This window comes from Peromyscus leucopus, chromosome 6 (assembly GCF_004664715.2).
Source record: "Peromyscus leucopus breed LL Stock chromosome 6, UCI_PerLeu_2.1, whole genome shotgun sequence".
Lineage (NCBI taxonomy): Eukaryota > Metazoa > Chordata > Mammalia > Rodentia > Cricetidae > Peromyscus > Peromyscus leucopus.
The window spans coordinates 83,038,740-83,061,211 of record NC_051068.1 but is presented as its reverse complement, the minus strand read 5'-3'; the positions used below and the strand labels follow the sequence as shown (position 1 = coordinate 83,061,211).

At 40.4% G+C, this 22,472-nt stretch overlaps 1 protein-coding gene across 7 annotated transcripts in view; it reads right to left on the bottom strand.

Moving 5' to 3' along the window:
* Positions 1–22,472, bottom strand: part of Wdr47 (WD repeat domain 47) — a 55,081-nt gene that overhangs the window by 29,255 nt on the left and 3,354 nt on the right. For 4 of the 7 annotated variants that reach the window (XM_028879357.2, XM_028879358.2, XM_028879359.2 and 1 more), the window contains exons 2-5: positions 11,763–11,929; positions 9,449–9,532; positions 4,717–4,801; positions 1,573–2,375 (exon numbers count right to left, since the gene is read on the bottom strand). In XM_028879357.2, coding sequence (XP_028735190.1) covers positions 1,573–2,375; positions 4,717–4,801; positions 9,449–9,532; positions 11,763–11,920 — 1,130 coding nt within the window. In that variant the 5' untranslated portion in view covers positions 11,921–11,929. Of the gene's footprint in view, positions 1–1,572; positions 2,376–4,695; positions 4,802–9,448; positions 9,533–11,762; positions 11,930–22,472 lie in introns of all 7 variants that reach the window. The other 3 variants (XM_028879353.2, XM_028879355.2, XM_028879354.2) reach the window with 1 other exon arrangement.

The window sequence follows — 22,472 nt, the reverse complement described above, 5'->3', positions numbered from 1 at the left end:
AATGTGCTTTTGATGATTTGTATTTCTGATAACGTTATACATATAGAACGCCTGGGATCATTTTCAGCTCCACCTGCCTCTCTTACCCTTCCCCTCTCTTGCTGACTTGCTTCTCCTCAACTAGTCCCCTCCTACTCCCACGACTCTTTTCTTTTGGTGCAGGTAGCCACAACTGCTACAAGCTGGTGATTGGGGTGGCCATGACACTTCCAGAAAACAGTGTTTCAAGATGCTCCCCTCCATCCTTAACTTAACAACCCCCCCACCCCCCACCCCTTCAGTGGTGTTTCCTGGGCCTTGAAGGAGGTACAGAAGTTCCATTTAGGACTAAGCACGCAACAACCATTTGTTCTCAGTACTCTGACCATTTGTGAGTCTCTACATTAACTGTCATCCTCTGCTCAAAGAAGCTTTTCTTTTTTATAAAGATGTATTTATTTATTACATATACAGTGTTCTGCCTGCATGGATGCCTGCACTCCAGAAGAGGGCACCGGATCTCATTATAGATGGTTGTGAGCCACCATGTGGTTGCTGGGAATTGAACTCAGGACCTCTGGAAGAACAGCCAGTGCTCTTAACCTCTGAGCCAACCATCTGGCCCTAAAAGAAGCTTTTCTGACTCAGGCTAAGAGCAGCACTGTTCTGTGAATATAAATATAAATATTTAGAGGGCATTTTGACTAGATGTCCATTTAGCAAAAAAAAACCAAACAACAACAACAAAAAACTGTAGTATATTCTCCTCTAGGGCCTGTAACCTGCCCAGCCACAGGCTTAGTACCAAGCATGTGTTCCCTCCAACACACTAGGCTTACAATCCAGTTGGAAAGCAATTGGCAGTCCCCCAAACAGTCTTGCCGTTAGTGCACCACGGAGTACATCTTGCCTGGCAGGTCAGAGTTCACAATGAGATTTTAACCAGCTCTAAAGAAAAATGAAATAATGACATCTACAGGAAAATGGATACACCGGGAGGTGAGTGTATTAAGGGAAATAAACCAGACCAGAAAGACAAATACCACACTTTCTATCATATCGAGGACTTATATTTAGGATTATATTTATGTGTGTGGTGTATGTTTAGGTCATCAAACTAGAAAAGGGGATCATGACAGGGGAGGAAAGTATCTTTTATTTTTTGAGACAGAGTTTCTCTTTGTAACAGTCCTGGCTGTCCTGGAACTCACTTTGTAGACCAGGCTAGCCTTGAACTCACAGAGATCCGCCTGACTCTGCCTCCCAAGTGCTGGGATTAAAGGCGTGCGCCACCACCACCCAGCAGGAGGAAGGTATCTTAAGGAAGAGGGAAGAAGAGGAACCAGTCAGAAGTGGGCACGGAATGATCGAGCACAGTGAAGGAGGAGACAAATCAGAACAAAATAATCACACACGCACACATATATATATGAATGTGAGCCACCATGAAACTCATTACTTTATAAGCTAACTTTAAAAATAAACTTAAAATTCTTAAAACTATAAAATGCTGAACACCAAGAGCATTTGCATGCATACACTACAGACTACTTAGAACTGACAATTTCCTAGTTCTTATGAGCAAATGCCTACCGTTCAGGAGATTCTTCATAGATACTGTGACATTCTGTATTCTCCAGCATGAGACTTCTGCTAAGGTTTTGTACTCCTGGATAATGGAAGTTAGCAAAGGAGTGTGACATTGGAGAAGTTTTGTTCCCAAGATCTGAGATTCTCTTATCATGACTGGTTAATCCACATGTGAGGCCATCTAAAGCAGGATTCAGGGAGCGAGTCATATAGGCATCAGCTGATTGAGGTCTTCTCATTGGTGATGATGGGTAGGGAGAAAGTTTGCTGATAAGAGGAGTCAAGAGATCAGCATAGGCAGCTTTCGTAGGTTTCAGGAGTTTGTCAACATGAATATTAAGCATTTTCTGTTCAAATGCACAAGAAAAGACTGAAGAAGGGAGATTCTGAAGCCAAGACAATAAACTCAGATCTAAATCATCACAACCGTTGCCACATAAGAGGTCAATGCCAAGAAGTACTTCACTTTCTGTGATTTCTTCACCAGTTGCTTTACTCTGACAAAACTCTACACAGCATTCATAAAGTAAGCCCTTCATTACGAGCTGGAATAAGCGATTGTTACTTGCTTTAAAACCAGCCTCACTTAGCTTCCTGTCGGCAGGGATGAACTCTGCAACCATGACACAGACCTCTTCAAAGCAGTGAACTCGTGCAGTACTGGGATTCCAGTCCTTAAATTCAGCATGATTGGTCAAACGAGGCAAAGTGAGGAGCAGACAGAGCTTGCTGTAATCATCTTTAGAAGGGCAGTACTCCTCTAGAGCATGTAGACACTGGACAGCTTCTTGCATGGTAAATTCCAACTAAAAAATATAAAGGATGACTATAAAAAGAGGTGAAAGGCAATTATCACCTTAAAATGAAATGTGAAAGCTGAGAGTATAAAAGATAAAGTTTGGTGCCAGAGAACATACATATAATTTGTAAAGTGTGTAATAATTTTTAATTGCCAATGTTTCTACAACTTAAAAAATGAAGAATTTGATTAATTATCAAATTAAAATTTTATCTACTAAAATAACATTCTAAATCAGTTTAGACTTAATATTCTAATTTTCAACTGTTTGTTCTTTAATTTACTTTCATTTTGTTAATGTGGTTAGATGCAGGGCCTCTACATAGCTCAGGCTGGCCTTGAACTCAAGCTCCTCCTGTCTCCTCAGTCTTATGAAAACTGAGATATTCATAATGAATACTGAGAGCCACCATGCCCAGCTAAAAGTGAAAACCAAAGAATATCAATGGTTTGTTTGAAAAACTTGATTATTTGGTTTATCCCAAATGCAAAAGAGCCATTGTCTTAGCCTCAGTTTGTCTTAGAATCAATTCCTATGAGGACAGAAAGCGAAACTGACAAAAGGGGACACTTACAGTCCATTACTACACAAACACCAGAGACAGAACAAAAGGAGCTGAGCTGAGCTGACTGACAACCGTGTGCACACTAAACACTGCCAGCCGCCTTGGCCAACCTGCCCCAGGTTAGCTACGAATACAGCCTAACTCAAAAATGTCAACTTGCCTTTAATGTTAGCACCCGGGGGCAGAGGCAGGGAGATTTCTTGTGAGTTCAAGGCCAGCCTAGTCTACAAAGCAAGTTCCAGGACAGCCAGAGCTGTTATAGAGAAACCCTATCTCGAAAAACAGCAACAACAATGAAATGTAAGCTGACTTAAAACACTGAGGGTTCTCTTCTTTCACTTCAAAGCATTGGAGATGACAATATCACGTCCCAATGCGAAAAGCTTGGACACACCTGATAGAATTTAACTATTTTGGCGTATCTTACACATGGGGGAAATTAGGATACAGATTTAGTCAACTGTTAGTAACAAACTCAAAACAACATGAGGTTTTTGACTTGTTCCAGTCTTTTTCCTAGTTGTGGACATCACTATCTGGCAAAAATTGCTCCATCATGAAGAAATTCCCATTGGAGTACCCTTGGGTTTAGCTATGATCTGAGTATCTGTGTTCCATAGTTTGTTGCAGGTATAGCTCACTGGATAAGAGCATTTGCTACACAGCATAAGGACATGAGTTCAGATCCTCAGAACCAGGCCAGCAAGATGGCTCAGTGGGTAAAAGGGCTTGCTAACCAGGCCTAGCAATCTTGAGTTTCATCCCCAGATCCACACAGTGAGAGAACTGATTCAAATTGTCTTCTGATCTCCACATATGTGGACCACGCCTGCTGTGGGATGTTCTGTATATTAAATGTGTTGCTCTGATTGGTTAATAAATAAAACACTGATTGGCCAGTAGCCAGGCAGGAAGTATGGGCAGGACAAGGAGAGAGGAGAATTCTGGGAAGTGGAAGGCTAGGTCAGAGAGACACTGCCAGCCACCGCCATTAGTTCCAACATGTAAGATACTGGTAAGCCACGAGCCATGTGGTAAGGTATAAATTTATAAAAATGGGTTAATTTAGGATAAAAGAACTAGATAACAAGAAGCCTGCCATGGCCATACAGTTTGTAAACAATATAAGTCTCTGTGTGATTATAAGTGGGCTGTTGGACTACTAGGGCTTGGCGGGACCTGGAGAGAAAAACGCTAGCTACACACACACACACACACACACACACACACACACACACACACACACACACACAGAGAGAGAGGGGGGGGGGCGTACCATATCAGTGCCCTGGGAGGCCAGAAGAGGTGTTGAATCCCCTGGAACTAGAGTTACAGATGGTCATGAGCCATCATGTAATGTTAGGAACCAAACTCAGAGGCCCTTTCTTTAGAGAGTGACTAGAGAGATGGGTTTAAAACCCTTCCCCAGCCCTTGCTCAAGGGAACAAGGCACAGAGTCACTGAGGACACCCTATGAGGGCACTCTGGCCTCCATGTGTACATACATGAGTACACCTCACATATATACATACACAAATCTGGTCTAACTTACCTTAAAGGAGAAGAATATACTCTTGAAGCATTCACATAGCACCTTGATTTAAGTCACAGAGCAAGTTTAAAAGGACTACAGACTGAAAGTACTACAACTGTAAAACTACAGATCTTGCTTCATCACAGATCACGAAACTTTGAAAACTCATGACAATAATATTCTGATTTAGTGAATAAAATAACTGAAAGCAAGACTAGGGCGCAAACCTTCAGGAATAAAAATCTTACATGCTGGGGCTCATCTTCCGCAGACATTGCATTGTTAACACACAAAGCTTCTAGAAACTTCTGCTTCAGGATAATATAACGAAACCTAAGAAAGAGGAAACATTAAAATGATTAAAAAGTTGAATGATACCAGCATGGTAGCATACATCTGTAAACTTGGACTCAGGAGGGTAGACAAGGAGAATGGTGAGATGGACACCAACCTGGGCTATAAGGCAAGACACTATCTTTTTTTTTTTTGTTTGTTTGTTTTTTGTTTTTCGAGACAGGGTTTCTCTGTGTAGCTTTGCGCCTTTCCTGGGACTCACTTGGTAGTCCAGGCTGGCCTTGAACTCTCAGAGATCCGCCTGCCTCTGCCTCCCGAGTGCTGGGATTAAAGGCGTGCGCCACTTCCACCCGGCGGCAAGACACTGTCTTAAAAGGACAAAGGATGACAGCAATGGCAAATACTAGAGAAGGAACCTAAGCTTCTGAAACACAACAGTCGAAGTTTGTCCCGTGCAGGACTACAGACTGAACCCAGGACTCTGCACATGCCAGGCACACATTCTTTCTTTGTTTGTTTGGTTTCGTTTTTCAAGACAGGGTTTCTCTGTGTAACAGTCCTGGCGGTCCTGGAACTTTGTAGACCAGGCTGTCCTCAAACTCGCAGAGATCCTGAGTGCTAGGTTTAAAGGCATACGCACCACAGCCCGGCACCAGGCACACATTCTGTCACTGAGCCAAAGCACCACTGCAGCCATCTTGTTCTACAAATGATCAAACTGGGCCAGCAAGATGGATCCACAGGAAAAGGCACTTGCTACCACACCTGAAGACCTGAGCTTGAGCCCCAAACTCCAACATGGTAGAGGGAGAAAATCAACTGTTTTAAGTTGTCCTCTGATCTCACGTGTGCACATATATACACATACAATTATATGTTTTTAAAGGCACCAATTATTATTTTAAAAGAAACCTAAAAACACAATTTTCCAGTAACTGACAAATGAACTTGGAAGTTACTGTGAGTAAACTGGGATCTGGAGACAGCTCAGTAGTTAAGAGCACTTGCTGCTCTTGCAGAGGACCCAGGTTTAGTTCCCAAAAACTACATGAAAGCTCACAACTTCTATAATTCCAGTTCCAGGAGAACTGGCACCCTCTTCTGACCTCCACAGGCACTGGATACACACATAGTATATATACATACATGCAGGCAAAACATTCATAAACATAAAACAAAAATCTAAAAGTCTAAAAAAAATTTAATAAATAAAACTGCTTTTAGAAAACTCTTAAAATATTTCACTAAGCTCCTTATCACACTGAAGTCATATCTGAAATAATTCTAATCACAAAGAAGTGGTATAAATCAATATGTAGTGAGTTTGAGACCAGCTTCTGTCTCAAAAAACAGCAACAAAAAATGTATTTAAAAAGAGCAAAAAGGAACAGTTCTAAGAATATCTTAAAATAATCATAGACTTAAAACTTTTTTAAAAACAAAAAAAAATTATGTATTGCTGGGTGGTGTTGGTGCACAGCTTTAATCCCAGCACTTGGGAGGCAGAGGCAGGCAGATCTCCAAGTTCAAGGCCAGCCTGGTTTACAAAGTGAGTTCCAGGACAGCTAGGATTGTTACACAGAGAAACACAGTTCCATTAGTGCTAGACAGAGAAACCATGACTCAAAAAACACAAAACAAAACAAATTTAGTTACTAATCTGCATGAATGTTTTGCATAAATGAACCTATAAGAGCAAAGAGTTATCAAAATCTATGAGTAAATCAAAATACAAAATTCAACTTCTGTAACTGTAAAGTAGCTCGAGTCTGACTAACCTTTCTGCAGACAGTTAAGCCCTAGAGAAAAGGCACACGCATGCACACACGCACGCACGCACGCACACATGAAGACATTAGAAAACAACCAAAAGTACAAGCATGGCAGCACAGGCCTGCAGGTCAACATTCAGGAGCCACATGTGGTAGGAGGATTTTGAGTCAAAAGGTAGTCTGGGCCATACAACAAGACCTTATCTCAAACCAAAAAGAAAGACAAAAAGGAGTAGAAAGGAAAAAGTGAAAACAACTAAAACTCAACATAGAGGTAAATTATTGAAAAAGGAGAACTTTGTGAGTAGGAATCAAAAGTGTAAGAGTTTCCAGTACCCTAGTTTGCTAGATCAGACAAAAAATGAGTGAAGAAAAAACAAACAAATAAATAAATGGAAGCCACATTACAAAATGCGCTTAAATCTACTGTATAAATTCAAGTGACCACGGGCTGGAGAGATGGCTCAGAGGTTAAGAACACTGGCTGTTCTTCCAGAGGTCCTGAGTTCAATTCCCAGCAACCACAAGGTGGCTCACAACCATCTGTAATGAGATCTGGTGTCCTCTTCTGGCCTGCAGGTGTATATGCAGACAGAACACTGTATACATAATAAATAAATAAATCTTTAAAAAACAAAAATTCAAGAGCCCAAATCTATGGCTATTCCCAAAAAGGAAAATGCCAAGGAGCAATGGGAAAACAACAGAGAAAAGGTAAAAGAATCAACAAGAAATTTCACTAGATTCTACTAGAGAAGAGACATTGCTTGAATAAAAATCAACACTTTTATGGTTGTACAGACGGCTCCACGGTTAAGAATGTTTGCGGCTCTTGCAGAAGGCCCAAGTTCAAATCCCAGTACCCACACAGAGCAGCTCACAGTTATGTGTACCTCCTGCTCCAGGGGACCCAACACCTCTGGTATTGGTTGTCAGGCACTGCACTCACAAGCACATCCACACAGAGACACCCACACAGACACATAATTTGAAAGTGTAAAAGTGAACACTTTCAAAGGAAGATAACAGAATTCAGTCTCAAGAATGAATTTACAAACTGGGAATATGGCTTAGTTGTACAGCGTGTGGCAGTGTGCAGGGCACTGACTTCTGTCCCTAGCATTTGGGGCAGCAAGGGTGGTAGGGGTGGGGGGATATATAATAGGGGGCAGAAGAATATTTTATATAAAATAAATACATTTTTAAGTGAGTTAAAATTAGGAAAAAGGATAATCATTAAAATCTGAACCTGGTACGACTGGAAGTTCAAACTTAGTAACCAATAAATACACTAGCAAATAAGCAACTATTAAGTACAAAGACTTAAAGAAAAGGACCACAGTAAAGGAACAGGTAAGGATATCTCAGAGAAATTATAAAAGACAAACAATTGGGGGGTTAGGTGCTATGTACAGCCCAGGCTGATATGAAATTCCTTATTTGGCACAGGATGACCTCAAACTCATGATCTACCCGCCTTCTGAGTACTGGGATTATCAGTATATACCATCATGACTAATAAAAAATTGAAACTGAAAAGTATGCTATCGGGGCTGGGGAGATGGTCCAGTGGTTAAGAGCACTGGCTGCTCTTTCATCCTCTTCCAGAGGTCCTGAGTTCAATCCCCAGCAATCACATGGTGGCTCACAACCATCTCTAGTGAGATCTGGCACCCTATTCTGGTGTCCAGGCATATATGCATACAACAGAATACTGTATACATAAAATACTGTATTAATAATAATAATAAAAGAATACTTTAAAAAAAAGTATGCTATCTAAAATTTAAAATCCCATGCTTATCATTACAGAGCTAATAGAAAAGCTGGGAAACATTAAATAAATAATTCATAAGAACAAAGACAGAAATGTTTTTTAAAAGATGCAGGTGTATGGTGGCAAACACCGGCAACCCCAGCATTTGTAGTGTGGAAACCGGAAGATTACAAGTCCAGCCCATTCTGAGCTATATAGCAAAACATTGTCTCTGAACAGATTTTTTTCAAGTTGGGGGTAGTAGGCTGAGAATGTGGCTCAGTTGGTAAAGTGTTTGCCTAACATGCACAAAGTCCCAGGTTGAAACCCCAGCACCTCATTAATTGAGTCTGGTGGTACACACCTGTATAAATCCAAGTACCCAGGAGGTAGAGCCAGGAGGATCTGAAGTTCGAGGTCACCTTCTAGTATCAAGTTTGAAGCCAATCTGAGAGTAATGAGAGAGGCCCTGCCTCAAGAGAAAAGAAAGAGGTGGGGGTGGGAGGGAAGGCTGCAGCTATGGTTTACTAGAGAGCATTTGTTAATCATGCATGAGGCCCTGTATTCAATCTTTAGTACCACAAATAAAAACTAAACAAAATCCTCAGTCTTGTGGACAAAATTCGATTTAATTTTATATCCCAGAAGGAAAAGACAAAGTGAGAGATACATTTTCAATGAAATAATGGCCAAAGACATTTAAAATTGGAAGAATAAACATATAGTCCCCCAAACTCAGCAAATCCTAAGCAGAAAATATACAGCCAACAAATGAACAAATTAAAAAATACTTCAGCATATCATACTCAAACTGCTAAAAACCAATGATGAAGCCTAAAACTTAAAGGCAGCCGGGGAGGGGGACAACACTGGTGACATTGAGAGAAAAAGGCCCTAATTCCTGCTGACTGCTCACTGAACAAAGAGGGCCAAGAGTCAGCTTTCGGGAGACGTCTTTGAAGTCTGTGCTGATATCTCTGCATACACACTACTGACTAGGTAAATCTGCATTTCTGACTTGCAAAGACCTGTAACTCATCCTGTGGATCCAGTGTGTGCTGCTTCATAGGAAGGCTACATCTTAAATGTGTTTATTGCTGTTTTGATGTCAGGCTGTTACCAAGGACAAGATACTAAAACTTTAAAATAAAATCCTACCTTTTTTTGTCAAATTTTTCCATACATTCTAGAGGCTGAATGAACTGAAGAACTTCATCCCATTGACCATCCAGAATTAGCTGCCTAAATAAAGAAAAACTCAGAATGCTAATCAATTCAGGTCACACTAACAGATGACGAGTAGATGACAAAACAGACATTAGAAGCAAACAATGAGATTAACCTCTGATTCCTCAAACATCAGCAGTAACCTTTTACAGTAATAACTTCTCAATTTGAATTTACGATAACAGTAAATTTATAAATTTTATTTAAAGAAAACTAATAACCAATCACAATATAGGTCACAGTAGTTTTATAAAGGGATGTTTTAATCTTAAAAAGGGAGAAAGGACACAATTTCAAATACATTAACTTAACAAAAAACTTTCTACCCTGTAATTCTTTCCATTTCACCTCAGCCAGCAAAATTCCATCACAAGCCAGCAGGCTCTCAGGAGCCAGTACTAAATCCCAGAGGTATCAACACTTGAAAGACCAGGGCAAGCCAGGTGTTGGTGGTGCACACCTTTAATCCCAGCACTTGGGAGGCAGGGGTAGGTGAATCTCTGAGTTAGAGGCCAGCCTGGTCTACAGAGCGAGTTCCAGGACAGCCAAGGCTACACAGAGAAACCCTGTCTCAGAATAAGGGGAGGAGGAGGAAAGAACTTCAGAACTGGTTCCTCACTAGAGCACTAAGTAGGTTCTGAGGCTAGAGGACCACAACATGGATGCAGGGAAGTACAAGTTTAATAAGTTACAGCTCATATAATAATCTGTATTCTCCTTTCAGTTCCATAATCATGAATTAGGAACAGTTCATTTCTTTCAAGAATACACAGTCCTTCTCAAGGACATTTGGAATCATTAAAATAGAATATATTTCTACGTGGGAGTTTGGTATTTTCTTTTCTATCCAAGCCAGTCTGGGATATTCAGTTTTCCACTGTGGCAAATAGAGCAATTCCCCTTGCCTGGCAAATCTCCCCCTCGGCCCTCAACAACTGTGCCCTAGAAAATTAATTCAAGGTACAAAAAGGCCCATGTATAAACACTGCTCAGTAGAGTATTTAAGAAAATTAGAAACAATGATCTAAAAATGGGTGAAGCATTAAGAGACTAAATTGACAAGTTTTAACATATATATTTGTAATCACAGAGAATTCCTGGATCTTGCTCTGTAGCCCAGGCTGGCCTCGAACTCACAGAGATCCGCCTGCCTCTGCCTCCCGAGTGCTGGGAATAAAGGTGTGAGCTGCCGCTGCCACTACCACCGGCTTTTTTTTTTTTTTTTTTTTTGACAGTCTTGCTATGTAGCTCAGACTGGCCTGGAACTCACTATATATGTCAGTGGTTCTCAACCTGTGGGTCTCAACCCCTTTGTACATCACATATCAGGCAGGTATCCTGCATATCAGATATTTACATTACTATTCCTAACAGTAGCAAAATTATAGTTATGTAGTAGCAACAAAATAATGTTATGGTTGGGGGTCACCACAATCTGAGAATTGTAATACAGGGTTACAGTATTAGGAAGGTTGACAACCACTGAACACTGATGAAAACCAACCTACCCTGGAACTCACAGAAATCTGTCTGCCTCTACCTCTCAAGTGCTGGGATTGAAGGCGTACACTGCAATGCCTGGAAAAATTGCTATTTTTAAAAAAATATGCCCAAGAGGGAATGGAGAGATGGTCCAGTGGTTAAAAGCACTGCCTGTTCTTCTGAAGGACTAGGGTTCAATTCCCAGCACCCGCATGGCAGCTAACAGCTATCTCTAACTCCAGTTCCAGGGGATCTGACACCCTCTTCTAGCCTTCACAGGTACCAGGCATGCACATGGTACATAGACATACATTCAGGCAAGACACAAATGCACAAAAATAAAGCTGAAATATGAATTTTATATATATAAATCACAATTGCTTCTAGGTAGTGGTAAATTTTCTTTATTTTAATAATGAATATATTTCTCTAATAAATGTTTTATTTTGTGGGATTCTTTTCTATGCACTCAGTGTGCATCTTTTAGAAATGTTTTCTTTACCTTACCAGTGCCTTGGATTTCTTGAATACTTTTTTAAATTGCTACCATACTTTAAGGCTGTGACTTTAAATACTATGCATCTTACCACTGAAAATATTTTACAAATATATTACTATACATTGTAAATATTCCATTATGAAATAAAAACCAATTATTAAATTACATTTATAATCTTTCATGAACATATTACATATATCACCATGTTAATACTCTTCTTTGGAAGAGCTACATGTAAGCCTGGTAGGAATGATGTTAACATACCTCAGGAAAAGCATATCATCTGAAAACAGGCCATTTATGACTCCACTTTCCTTCTCAAGGGCCAACATACTAATGTGAAGCTTCTTGGAATTCAAAAAGTCCAAAATCAGCTTAATGATTTCAACCTCCTTCACATTCACTGTTTCTTCCGCCGTCATATTGCTAGCCTAAATAAACAAGAATAAAAAAGTTAGTCCTATTGCTTTATGTACAGGTTTAATTGCCTAGAAATGACAATGTTGCTTTGGAATTTTAGTACATGTATTTCAAAGTGAAATTAACTATCCAAACTCAGTCATTCTTGAATGGAAACACATGAACTATGAACCAAAGGCTGAGGGCCCCCCAGCTGGATCAGGCCCTCTGAATAGGTGAGACAGTTGATTGGCTTGATCAGTTTGGGAGGCAACTAGGCAGTGGGACCAAGTCCTGTGCTCATTGCATGAGTTGGCTGTTTGAAACCTGGAGCTTATGCAGGGACACTTGGCTCAGTCTGGGAGGAAGGGACTGGACCTGCCTGGACTGAGTCTACCAGGTTGATCGCAATCCTCGGGGGAGGACTTGTCCTGGAGGAGGTGGGAATGGGGGTAGGCTGGGGGTAAGGGAAGGGGGTGGGAGGGGGGAGAATAGGGGAACCCGTGGCTGATATGTAGAACTGAATGGTATTGTAAAATAATATATATATATAAAACTCAGTCATTCTTTAATGTGTTAAAAATATGGCTCAGATTTTTTTAAAGTACTAATCTGTGAGAAATACACATTGGAGTGATGGCAGATTAAATGATGAGGTCTGAGGTGCCTCAGAATAACAGCAGTAACAGTAGCAGGTATGTCGAATACTCAAGACACTGTGCCACAATGCTGTCACCTACAAAGCCCATCTCAAGAACACCTCCCCTTCCCCAATGGACTTAACAACAACAACAAAAAAAAATCCTAATTCTAAATGAGTTTCCAATTTTGCATGGGGCTAAATTCATATATATCCTAGGAACATGCAGCCTGTGGATCAAAGGTTGGTCACTCATGAATCACTTTGAAGTTAAACATAATAAGGCTCAACTGAAATGTGCAATTTGTTGGTAATTTCAATGTCGTATTGGTAATATCAATTATATTTCAACCTTAAAATTCCATCTACTAAGATTAGATCAGCCATGGGCCTAAAGGAAAACCAAACACTATTGTTACATGCTAAAGGAACACAGCAATAAAATAACTCCTAGCAACAGTCTGCTAAAGATCAGTATCTTGCTCACCATCATTGGAGAAGTTTCCTCTTGCAGTAGAACAATGCAAAAGATTGCCATGCTCATGAACTAGCTGCAAGAAATGTCATCTGATGACTAACAGGGCTATTAGGAAGAACTGTCTTTCTCATAGGACCAAGTCATTCTAACCAAGCTTACAGAACCAAACACAAGCTTGTAGATAATCCAGTTTTGTTCTTCTAAATCTGTTATTTTTTATCTATTTCTTCAGGAAGAGAAATGCAAATGTACCACCAACCAGAATGTTCTCATCACCAAATAGCATACTGTCTGTTATGCAGAGAAGCTGCATGGATAAGGAGAAGAGTGTGCTAAATTTTTTTTTTTTTTTTTTGCAGACAAAGTCTCACTTTATAGCTGCAAGCTAACCTGCAACTCATTACATGCACCAGACTGGCCTCTAACTCAGAGATCCACCTGCCTCTACCTCCTGAGTGCTGGAGTTAAAGGCATGCACCACCATGCTGGGCTTATTTGTGTGTATGGGTGTTTTGCCTGCTTGTTTATCTGTGCACTATGTGGACACTGAGGACGCCAGGAGAGGACATGAGATCCCTTGAACTGGAGTTTCAGGTGGTTGTGAGCCATCATTATGGATGCGGGTCTTCTGGGAGAGCAGCTAGTTCTCTTAACTGCTGACCCATCTCTCTGGCCCCTAAACTCAAATGTTTAATGATATGATATAAGAGTAAAATAGTTGGGGCAGGTGAGATAACTCAACAAGTTAAGATGCCTGCTGCCGAGCCTGAAGACCTGAGTTTGATTCCTAGGACCCACGTGGTGAGAGGAGAGAATCAACTCTAGCAAGTTGTCCTATGACCTTCATGTGGTATTGGTGTACACAGGCACACACAAACATAAATACAAATGTAATTTTTAAAACCCTTTATAGAGTAATATGTGTTTCCACAGTACAGCATGCCTGCCTCAGCGAACAGACAAACACAAACCTCTCTCAACAGGCCAACCCTCCAGTTCCTCACACTCTGGTTCTCCCTTTGCTACATCTTCCTGTTCATCCACAAGAGAGAATAACATAAAGTCAGTGAAAGCTCAACTCACTAAATTCTGACCACATTTCAGAGCTATCTCCCTGAGATTTCTCTCAAACACACTGACTAGCAATCTTAACATTCTGCAAATTGTCATATAATCCTTACTTTAAAAATAATAATAATAATAGGGGGCTAGAGAGATGGCTCAGAGGTTAAGAGCACTGGCTGTTCTTCCAGAGGTCCTGAGTTCAATTCCCAGCACCCACATGGTGGCTCACAACCATCTGTAATGAGATCTGGTGCCCTCTTCTGGTTTGCAGGGTTACACACTGGCAAGATACTGTATGCATAATAAATAAATCTTTTTTTTTTTAGTTTTTCGAAACAGGGTTTCTCTGTGTAGCTTTGCACCTTTCCTGGATCTGGCTCTGTAGACCAGGCTGGCCTTGAACTCACAAAGATCCGCCTGCCTCTGCCTCCCGAGTGCTGGGATTAGAGGTGTGTGCCACCACCACCTGGCTAAATCTTTAAAAAAATTAGTTTTAATTCATTTCATTCTCAGAAAAATATTATTCCATCCTTATAATGAGATTTTGGGGGGCATTTCACAGAAATTACCATGTACCAACCACACATTTAGCAATAACTGAAACTATAATTATCTAATGTAGTTCAGTATAAATGCTGTATAGGTCTCATGTCTAAAACTAAGTAATTCTGGAAAAGAGTTCATGGCAATTGTCCCACTCTAACTCATAACCACGTTAAAGCTTGTTACGTTGCCCAGCCTGGTTTCATATGACCCTCCAGTCTCAGCTTCCCCTGTAGTTGAGACTATAGCCATACAGCACTATGACGAGCACAATTACAAGTTTAATGCTATAATTATTTTTAACCAGTAAAGACTAAAGAAAGAAGATACACATTTTCAGAAACATTTATTTTATACTGACTTTTGAATAGGTAATAGAACATGGATTCTAATTAATCTAGAATTAGTTCAGGTTTGGAAAAGAACTAATGAACAAAAGACAACTTGGAATCCTATATCATGAAATTCCTAGTAGAAAATTATGGTATTTTAATCACTCAACTCAGAAATTTTATTCTTAAAAGTTTCAAAAAAAAAAGTTTCACTAATGTAGGATACAATATAAACATACACCCATACTTGGAAGATAACTCTTTTCTAACCCACTACTGACACATTCATAATAGCCTGGCTTACTGGCCTTTCCCACCATGCCCATTTTTGTTTACTCTGCTTGTTTGTTTTTTCTAGAGTTTTTTCTTTTTTGGGGGGGGGGGGAGAGCATTGAGACAAGGGCTCACTATACTGCCCAGTCTAGGCTCAATGCCCAGGTTCAAATGGTCACCTCAACTCAGCATCTTGAATAGCTCAGACTCTACTTATGTGCTGCTACACTTAACTCTAAGATTACCCTTTAAAACGATATGCAAGCTAGGCATGGTGGCACACACCTGTAATCCTTAACATTCAGGAAACTGTGGCAGGAGGATCTCAAGTTCAAGGCCAGCCTGGGCTACCAAGTAAAACCCTTGTCTTTAAAAGACAGGTAGGGAAAGATGGGATTATCACTCAATGGTAGAGTGCTTGCTTCACATGCTGAAGGCCCTAGCTTCAATTCCCAGCATGGGGAAGAGGGGCACACGACCACACGACATACACAGGATGAGACAGGACACAACACCACATATGTTCAACTAATGTTAGTCATATGTTCAACTAATGCTAGTTAAGCAAACTTGAGATACAAAAAAAGTCGATGGGTAGTGGTGGCTAACACCTTTAATCCCAGTACTCAGGAGGCAGAGGCAGGCAAATCTTAGTGAGTTCGAGGCCAGCCTAGTCTACATAGTGAGTTCCAGCACAGCCAGAACCACATAGAGAGACCCTGTTTCAAAAACCAAAAAACAAAAAAAAATAAAAATAAAACAAAACAAACAAACAAAAAACCACTGTCTGCTTTTCCAGGAGACATGGGGTTCAATTCCCAGCACCCACATTGCAGCTCATAACCCTAACTCCAATCCCAGGGGATCTGATGCCATCTTCTAGCCTCTTCAGGTACTGCATACAGGCAAAACACCCATAAACACAAAACATAAATAAAAGAAAAAGGTTTGAATACAAAACTAGTTTTAGAAATCTAAGGTTAAAGGTCAACATTAACAGATTAAAAATAACAGAAATATATTTTCATAGAGAAGGAAAATTTTTATGAAAAAGTACCACCAGCTGCAAGTGGTGACATACTACGGTAAACTCAGCACCCAAGCGGCCCATCAGGACTACTAAGAATTTGAGGCCAGCCTGAGCTGTCTATCTAGTATGTCCAAGACAAACTTAGACTACACAGCAAGACAATGTCTCACCAGAAAAAAATCAGTATTAGTTTTCTAACCAAATATAAATAGAGATGACTTAAATGTTCCTTTGCAATGACATTGCTTACTTAAAATACAGAATCGGAAAGAAGGAAACACAGAAGTTAAGGCTGAGGAAATTAGGACAGTCATGAAAAAGTGCTTACAGTTTTGTTTCTATGATGTGCCTTTAAGTTTTGTGATTTGCTTCAACTCATATTTTAGTAACAGCATATATTATGGTGGGCACTATGAAGTCTGGGAATCAGAAATTGTGAATTTATAAGGTCAGTTTAAAATAAAATAGATTTTCTTTAAATAATTTTTTAAGATTTATTTAATTTATTATGTATACAGTGTTATGCCTGCATGCATGCCTGTGCACCAGAAGATGGCACCAGACAGAGGCACCAGATCTCATTACAGATGGTTGTGAGCCACCATGTGGTTTCTGGGAATTGAACTCAGGACCTCTGGAAGAGCAGCCAGTGCTCTTAACCTCTGAGCCATCTCTCCAGCCCTCTTTAAATAACTTAACCAAACGAAACTTTCCTTCTAACTATAGAGCTCCATCATTCTGCTAATTGCCTAAGTTTGTAACCACATGTGTCCTTTTTAATGTTGACAATCATCTTCTGATCGATTACTTTAACTTAACTTCCAGAACTGTGGATGCCTTTTGTCCCACAGAAACAGACTGTGGGCTGAGGATGTTAATATAAAGTGCTTAGCCACCGTGCAAGAAGTCCTAGACCACATAAACCAGTCGTGGTGATGCAGACCTGCAATTCCAGCCCTCAGGAGGAAGAGGAAGGAAGATCCGAAGTTCAAGTCATCCTTGGCTACAGGGCAAGTTAGGTCAGCCTGGGCTGCTTAAAAAATAAAAAGAGGAGCAGAGAATTGGCTCAGTACCTAAAGGCACTTGCCACCAAACCTGATAACCTAAGTTTGACCCCTGGGATCCCCGTATGAGAAGGAGAGGGCCTACTCGCCCAGGTTTTTCTCTGACCTCCACATGTGCACAATGGCATGCACACACAAAGACACACATACATACCAGAGAATAAACTTCTAAAAGACAAAACAAAAGTAACATAGTATGCCTGGGCATGGTGGCACACTCCTAAATCACAACTGTGGAATAAGGCAGGGGTTGGGGGGTGGGGAGGGACTGACAAGAATATAATGAGTTAGAGCCATTTTGGGACATACCGAGACAAATGATGTTTAAAGCCTGGTACCACTTTAAATAGCTATCGAAATAAAGTTAGCTTAAATCATATGCTGTACATATACCTAAAATGTCTCGAGAAAAAGATATAAGGAATTGATAGTAATGTTTGTGTCCCAAAGACCTAGGGTCAGAGGAATGGTTAGGTGACTTTTTATTATGTACCCTGTTAAATCTTTTGAATTTTGTTCCATGTACAAATATGACACATTCAAAAACTGTAAATGTAAAGCTAGAAAGATGGCTCATCAGTTAAGAGAGCCTTGCTGCTTTTCCAGAGAACCCAAGCTCGGTTCCTAGCACCCACATCAAGTGGCTCACAACCACCTGTGACGCCAGCTCTAGAGTAGCCAACTTCTCTGGTTCCCGCAGGCAACTGCATACATGTGACATACACACATGAAATTTGTAAAAAATAAACATTTCTACATAAAATTGAGTATTTCACAAACACTCAAGTATGGTAATCCCAGTACCTGAGGATTTGAAGCAGGTAGATGACAAGTTTAAGACCAGCCTAGACTACATAAAGTTGCAAGCTAACCTGGGCTACAGAGCAGGATCCTATGTCAAAAAAATTTTTTTAAATAATAAAACATAAACAGTTATGCCAGGTATGGTAGCATACACTTTAAAAATACCAGCACTCTGAAGATAGAGGCAGGCAGATCTCTGTGAGTTTGAGGGCAGTGCTACATAGAGTTCTAGGCCAGTCAAGGCTGTGTATTGAGACCATGTCTCATACACATGCACACACACACACACACACACACACACACACACACACACACACACGGAGGGAGAAGGGAGGGAGGGAGGGACGAAGGAAGGAAAGTAGAAAAAGGAAGGTTAAAAAAAGGAAGGAAGGAAGAGAAAGAAAAAGAAAGGAAGAATAAATAAATAAAGAAGGAAGGGGCCAGGCGGTGGTGCACACCTTTAATCCCAGCACTCGGGAGGCAGAGTCAGGTGGATCTCTGTGAGTTCGAGGCCAGCCTGGTCTACAGAGTGAGATCCAAGACAACAGCCACCAAAACTACACAGAGAAACCCTGTCTCAAAAAACCAAAAAAAAAAAAAAAAAAAAAAGGAAGGAAAGGAGGAAACAAGGAAAGACAGACAGAAAAAAAAAAAGAAAGGAAGGAAGATGGGAAGAAACAAACAAAGCAAGCAAACACCTTACAAAACAACTTCAGATTCTGAGCCAGGCATGGTGACATGCATCTGTAATTTCAGCACCTGGAAGCAGAAGCAATTAATTCGAGGTCAGCTGGGTTTACAGAATGTGTGACAGTACAACCAAGGACCTGTACACATGTGCACATAACCCTACACATATATATAACTAAAAATAAACCTAAAAAACAAATCAGTATGTATATAATCAAGTACTATTAATTCAGAGACATTTGTACTTTCTCATAACCCAAGACAACTCCCACACTGGCACTGATCTATGGCTATAGCAATATATAATTAGGAATCATTTTATCATTGTTATGATCATTTAACAGAATAACAGTAACACATCGTTAGGCCAATGACCTAACCAGTCATCACCAGGTATGGTTCCATCTTATGGAGCAGACCTTGAATCCAATCAACAGGAGCAGGCTGCCCAATACCATCTGTGCCACTGTTGCATCAGTGGGCGTATCTTGCAGGCAGTTCAGTATTACAGCTCACAGCATTCATGGCTTCCTCTGGTACTGTTTCTAATACCCTCCAGCAGTATAAACACTAGGAACACTAGCAAGGAAGAGTGAAGCTCCCAGCTGAGCACGCTACATCTCTCCATGTTCTCTGACTCAAGGATGTACTATCTTCAGCAATAGTGTCTTACTATTAAGTCCCGAAGGATAACATTGCATTGGCAATAGCTTGCAATATTTGCAGGATCTATGGAAGCCCACTGGCCAACAACTCAAAAAGATGTAATCCATTCTTGGTACTAGGGGTTTTATTTGGTAGCATATGGTATTTTGTTGGGCTATTGTTCCCCTTGTTATATGGTAATGCTACTTAAACTCCTTTTATATATGTTTATATTTTAGGAAGCTTCTACTGTAGTGGGTTTCCAGATGCCTTTTCAAAAGACCTTTAGTGTTAGCTGTCCCTCCTTCACCCTGCCCTCCCATTCCCCACCCCAGTTGGTCCTCCAGTTCTGATTTCCCCTTTATCCTTTTATAACACTACATTGTATTTCCCCCTTCCTGAGAACATCCCTTTCTTCCCTCAAAGTGCCCTGCTCACTTAATAACAACTTAAGCTCTGTGAGTAGTCTAAATGAAACACACATATCTAAAGCTGAAAAACTAACATCCACATGAGAAAAAAACATGCAGTGCTTGTCTACCTGGGTCTGGACTGCCTCACTCAGGACAACTGTAGTGTGCACTTGTAGTTCCACACACCTGAGAAGTTGAGGCAAGGGTATATGCTTGAACCTCAGAAATTCCAGGCAGTCTTATAAGCATAGAAAGACTCAGTTTCAAAGGATCATCATCATCATAATCATCATCTTATATAGCTCAGGCTGGTCTCAGACTTGAGATCCTCTTGCCTCAGCCTTCTGAGTGCTGCAGATAAAAGTATGAACCATGCCAGTGGGTTTCTAATATGAAGACAACTTTTAATTTTAAAATTAAAAATATGGCGCTGAAGAGATAGTTCAGCAGTTTAGAGCACATACTCCTCTTTCAGAAGACCCAAGATCAGTTCCTGCACCCATATTCAATGACTTACAACATCCTTTAACTCCATCTCCCAGGGATCCAACACCCTCCTTACGGCCACAAAAAGCACCTATTCACATATGGCATGTACACACATATACGCTCACACATGAATAAAAGCAAAACTAAATCCTTAAAATTTTAAATAAAGTTAAGCTAAAAATTATACAAATGAAAAAATTTTAAATTAGCTCACAAAGGTTCTGTTCTATTATTGAGCTACAAACTAGAGCAGAATCCCCAAAATAAGATTTATAGAAACACTGGATACTATTCTTAGATCTTATGTATACTGTTAATGGAGCCTTACAAAACCATCCTTCACATCCCCTACCATCTGGATGATGCTCCTCTGAATACATAGGAATATCTGTCTTGATTAAAGCACCTAGATTAGAACACAGTATTTCAGGTATGGTCTGGTCAGTAACTATATACAGTAAAACTAACACTTCTCATAATTGAGGGCATTTTACAAAGAATGCACACAAAAAAATTGCCTAATATCACCATTTATTTGTGATCTACTTTTTGCATTACCTAAAATTTTATCACCAAACCTATCTCCCCCATCCCTCCCCACCACCTTTGAGGCATTATTGTAGTCTAGGCTGTCCTGGAACTTGCTGTATAAACTATGCTACCTCCAAACTCACAGCAATCCACAGCCTCCGTCTCCCAAGTGCTGGGATTACAGGCATTAGGTAACATGTCTAACTGCTTTTTTTGAGTCAGGATCTCACGTAACTCAAGCTGGCCTCAAACTTGCTGTGCAGCAGAAGCTGGCTTTGAACTAATGATCCTCCTCCCCCCATCACCCAAGGGCTAGGATTACAGGTGTGTGCCACCATACCCACCCCCCAATTTTTTTTTTCTTTTCTCAGAGCTGAGGGCAGAATCCAGGGCCTTGAGTTTGCTAGGCAAGCGCTCTACCACTGAGCTAAATCCCCAACACCATCCCTCCAATTTTTCTTAAAAATTGATAAACAAAACTTACCTAATTCTATTCCTAAATGTTCAAAATATTCCTTGAAAAAAATGTTAAAATCAGAGGCTAGAGAGATAGCTCATCAGTTAAGAGCATGCACTGCTCTTTACAGAGGGACTGAGTTCAGTTCTCAGGACCAACTTCAGACAGCTCACAATCACTTATAACTTCAGCTACAGGAAAACTTCTGGCCTCCCGGAGAACCAGCACTAATAAGCACACACCCCTACACAAATGCGCACGCATTTTTTTTTGGGGGGGGGAGGATGTTGAGACAGAATTTCTCTGTGTAGCTCTGGCTGTCCTAAAACTTGCTTTGTAGACAGGCTGGCCTGGCACTCACAGAGATCCACCTGCTTCTGCCTCCCTAAGGCTAGGATTAAAGGCATTCGTTACTACACCAGGCTAATTAAATGAATCTTTAAAACAAAAACATTTAACTAGTTGCCTCAGTAAGTAAAGGCACTTGCTACCAAGCACAATGACCTGAGTTTGATCACAGGACCCACATTATGGAAAGAGGGAGCAGACTCCTTCAATTTTTCCTCTGCACATGCACACAAAATAGGTAAATAAATAAATGTTATTGAAAGTTTTAAACACATATTTAAGTATTTTTATGTGCTAACACCAATCTGCATACCTCAGATATAATAATTAAGTTACTATGATGAACATGAACACACACAAACACACACACACACACACACACACACACACACACAGAGTTTTAAAACAGTGTGATATTTTATAAAGAACATGAAGGAAGACCTAAAGAAAATTATATATAAAATACCAAGGAGGTTCAGGAGGCAATGAAGTTTTCTGCTAAGAATAGGTATAAAAATTATTCTTCTTTTTAAATTTTGTATTATATTATTTAATGTATCTGAGTGTTTTGCCTGCATGTATGTCTGTGCACCATTCAGGCACCTAATGCCTACAGAGGTCAGAAGAGGGTATTAGATACCCTGGACTGGAGATATAGAGGGTTGTAAGCCATAATACTTGTGTTGGGACTTGAAGCCAGGTCCTCTGGCAGAGCAGCCAGTGCTCTAAGCCACAGAGCCATCTCTCCAGCCCCAAACTATTAGTCTTTGAAT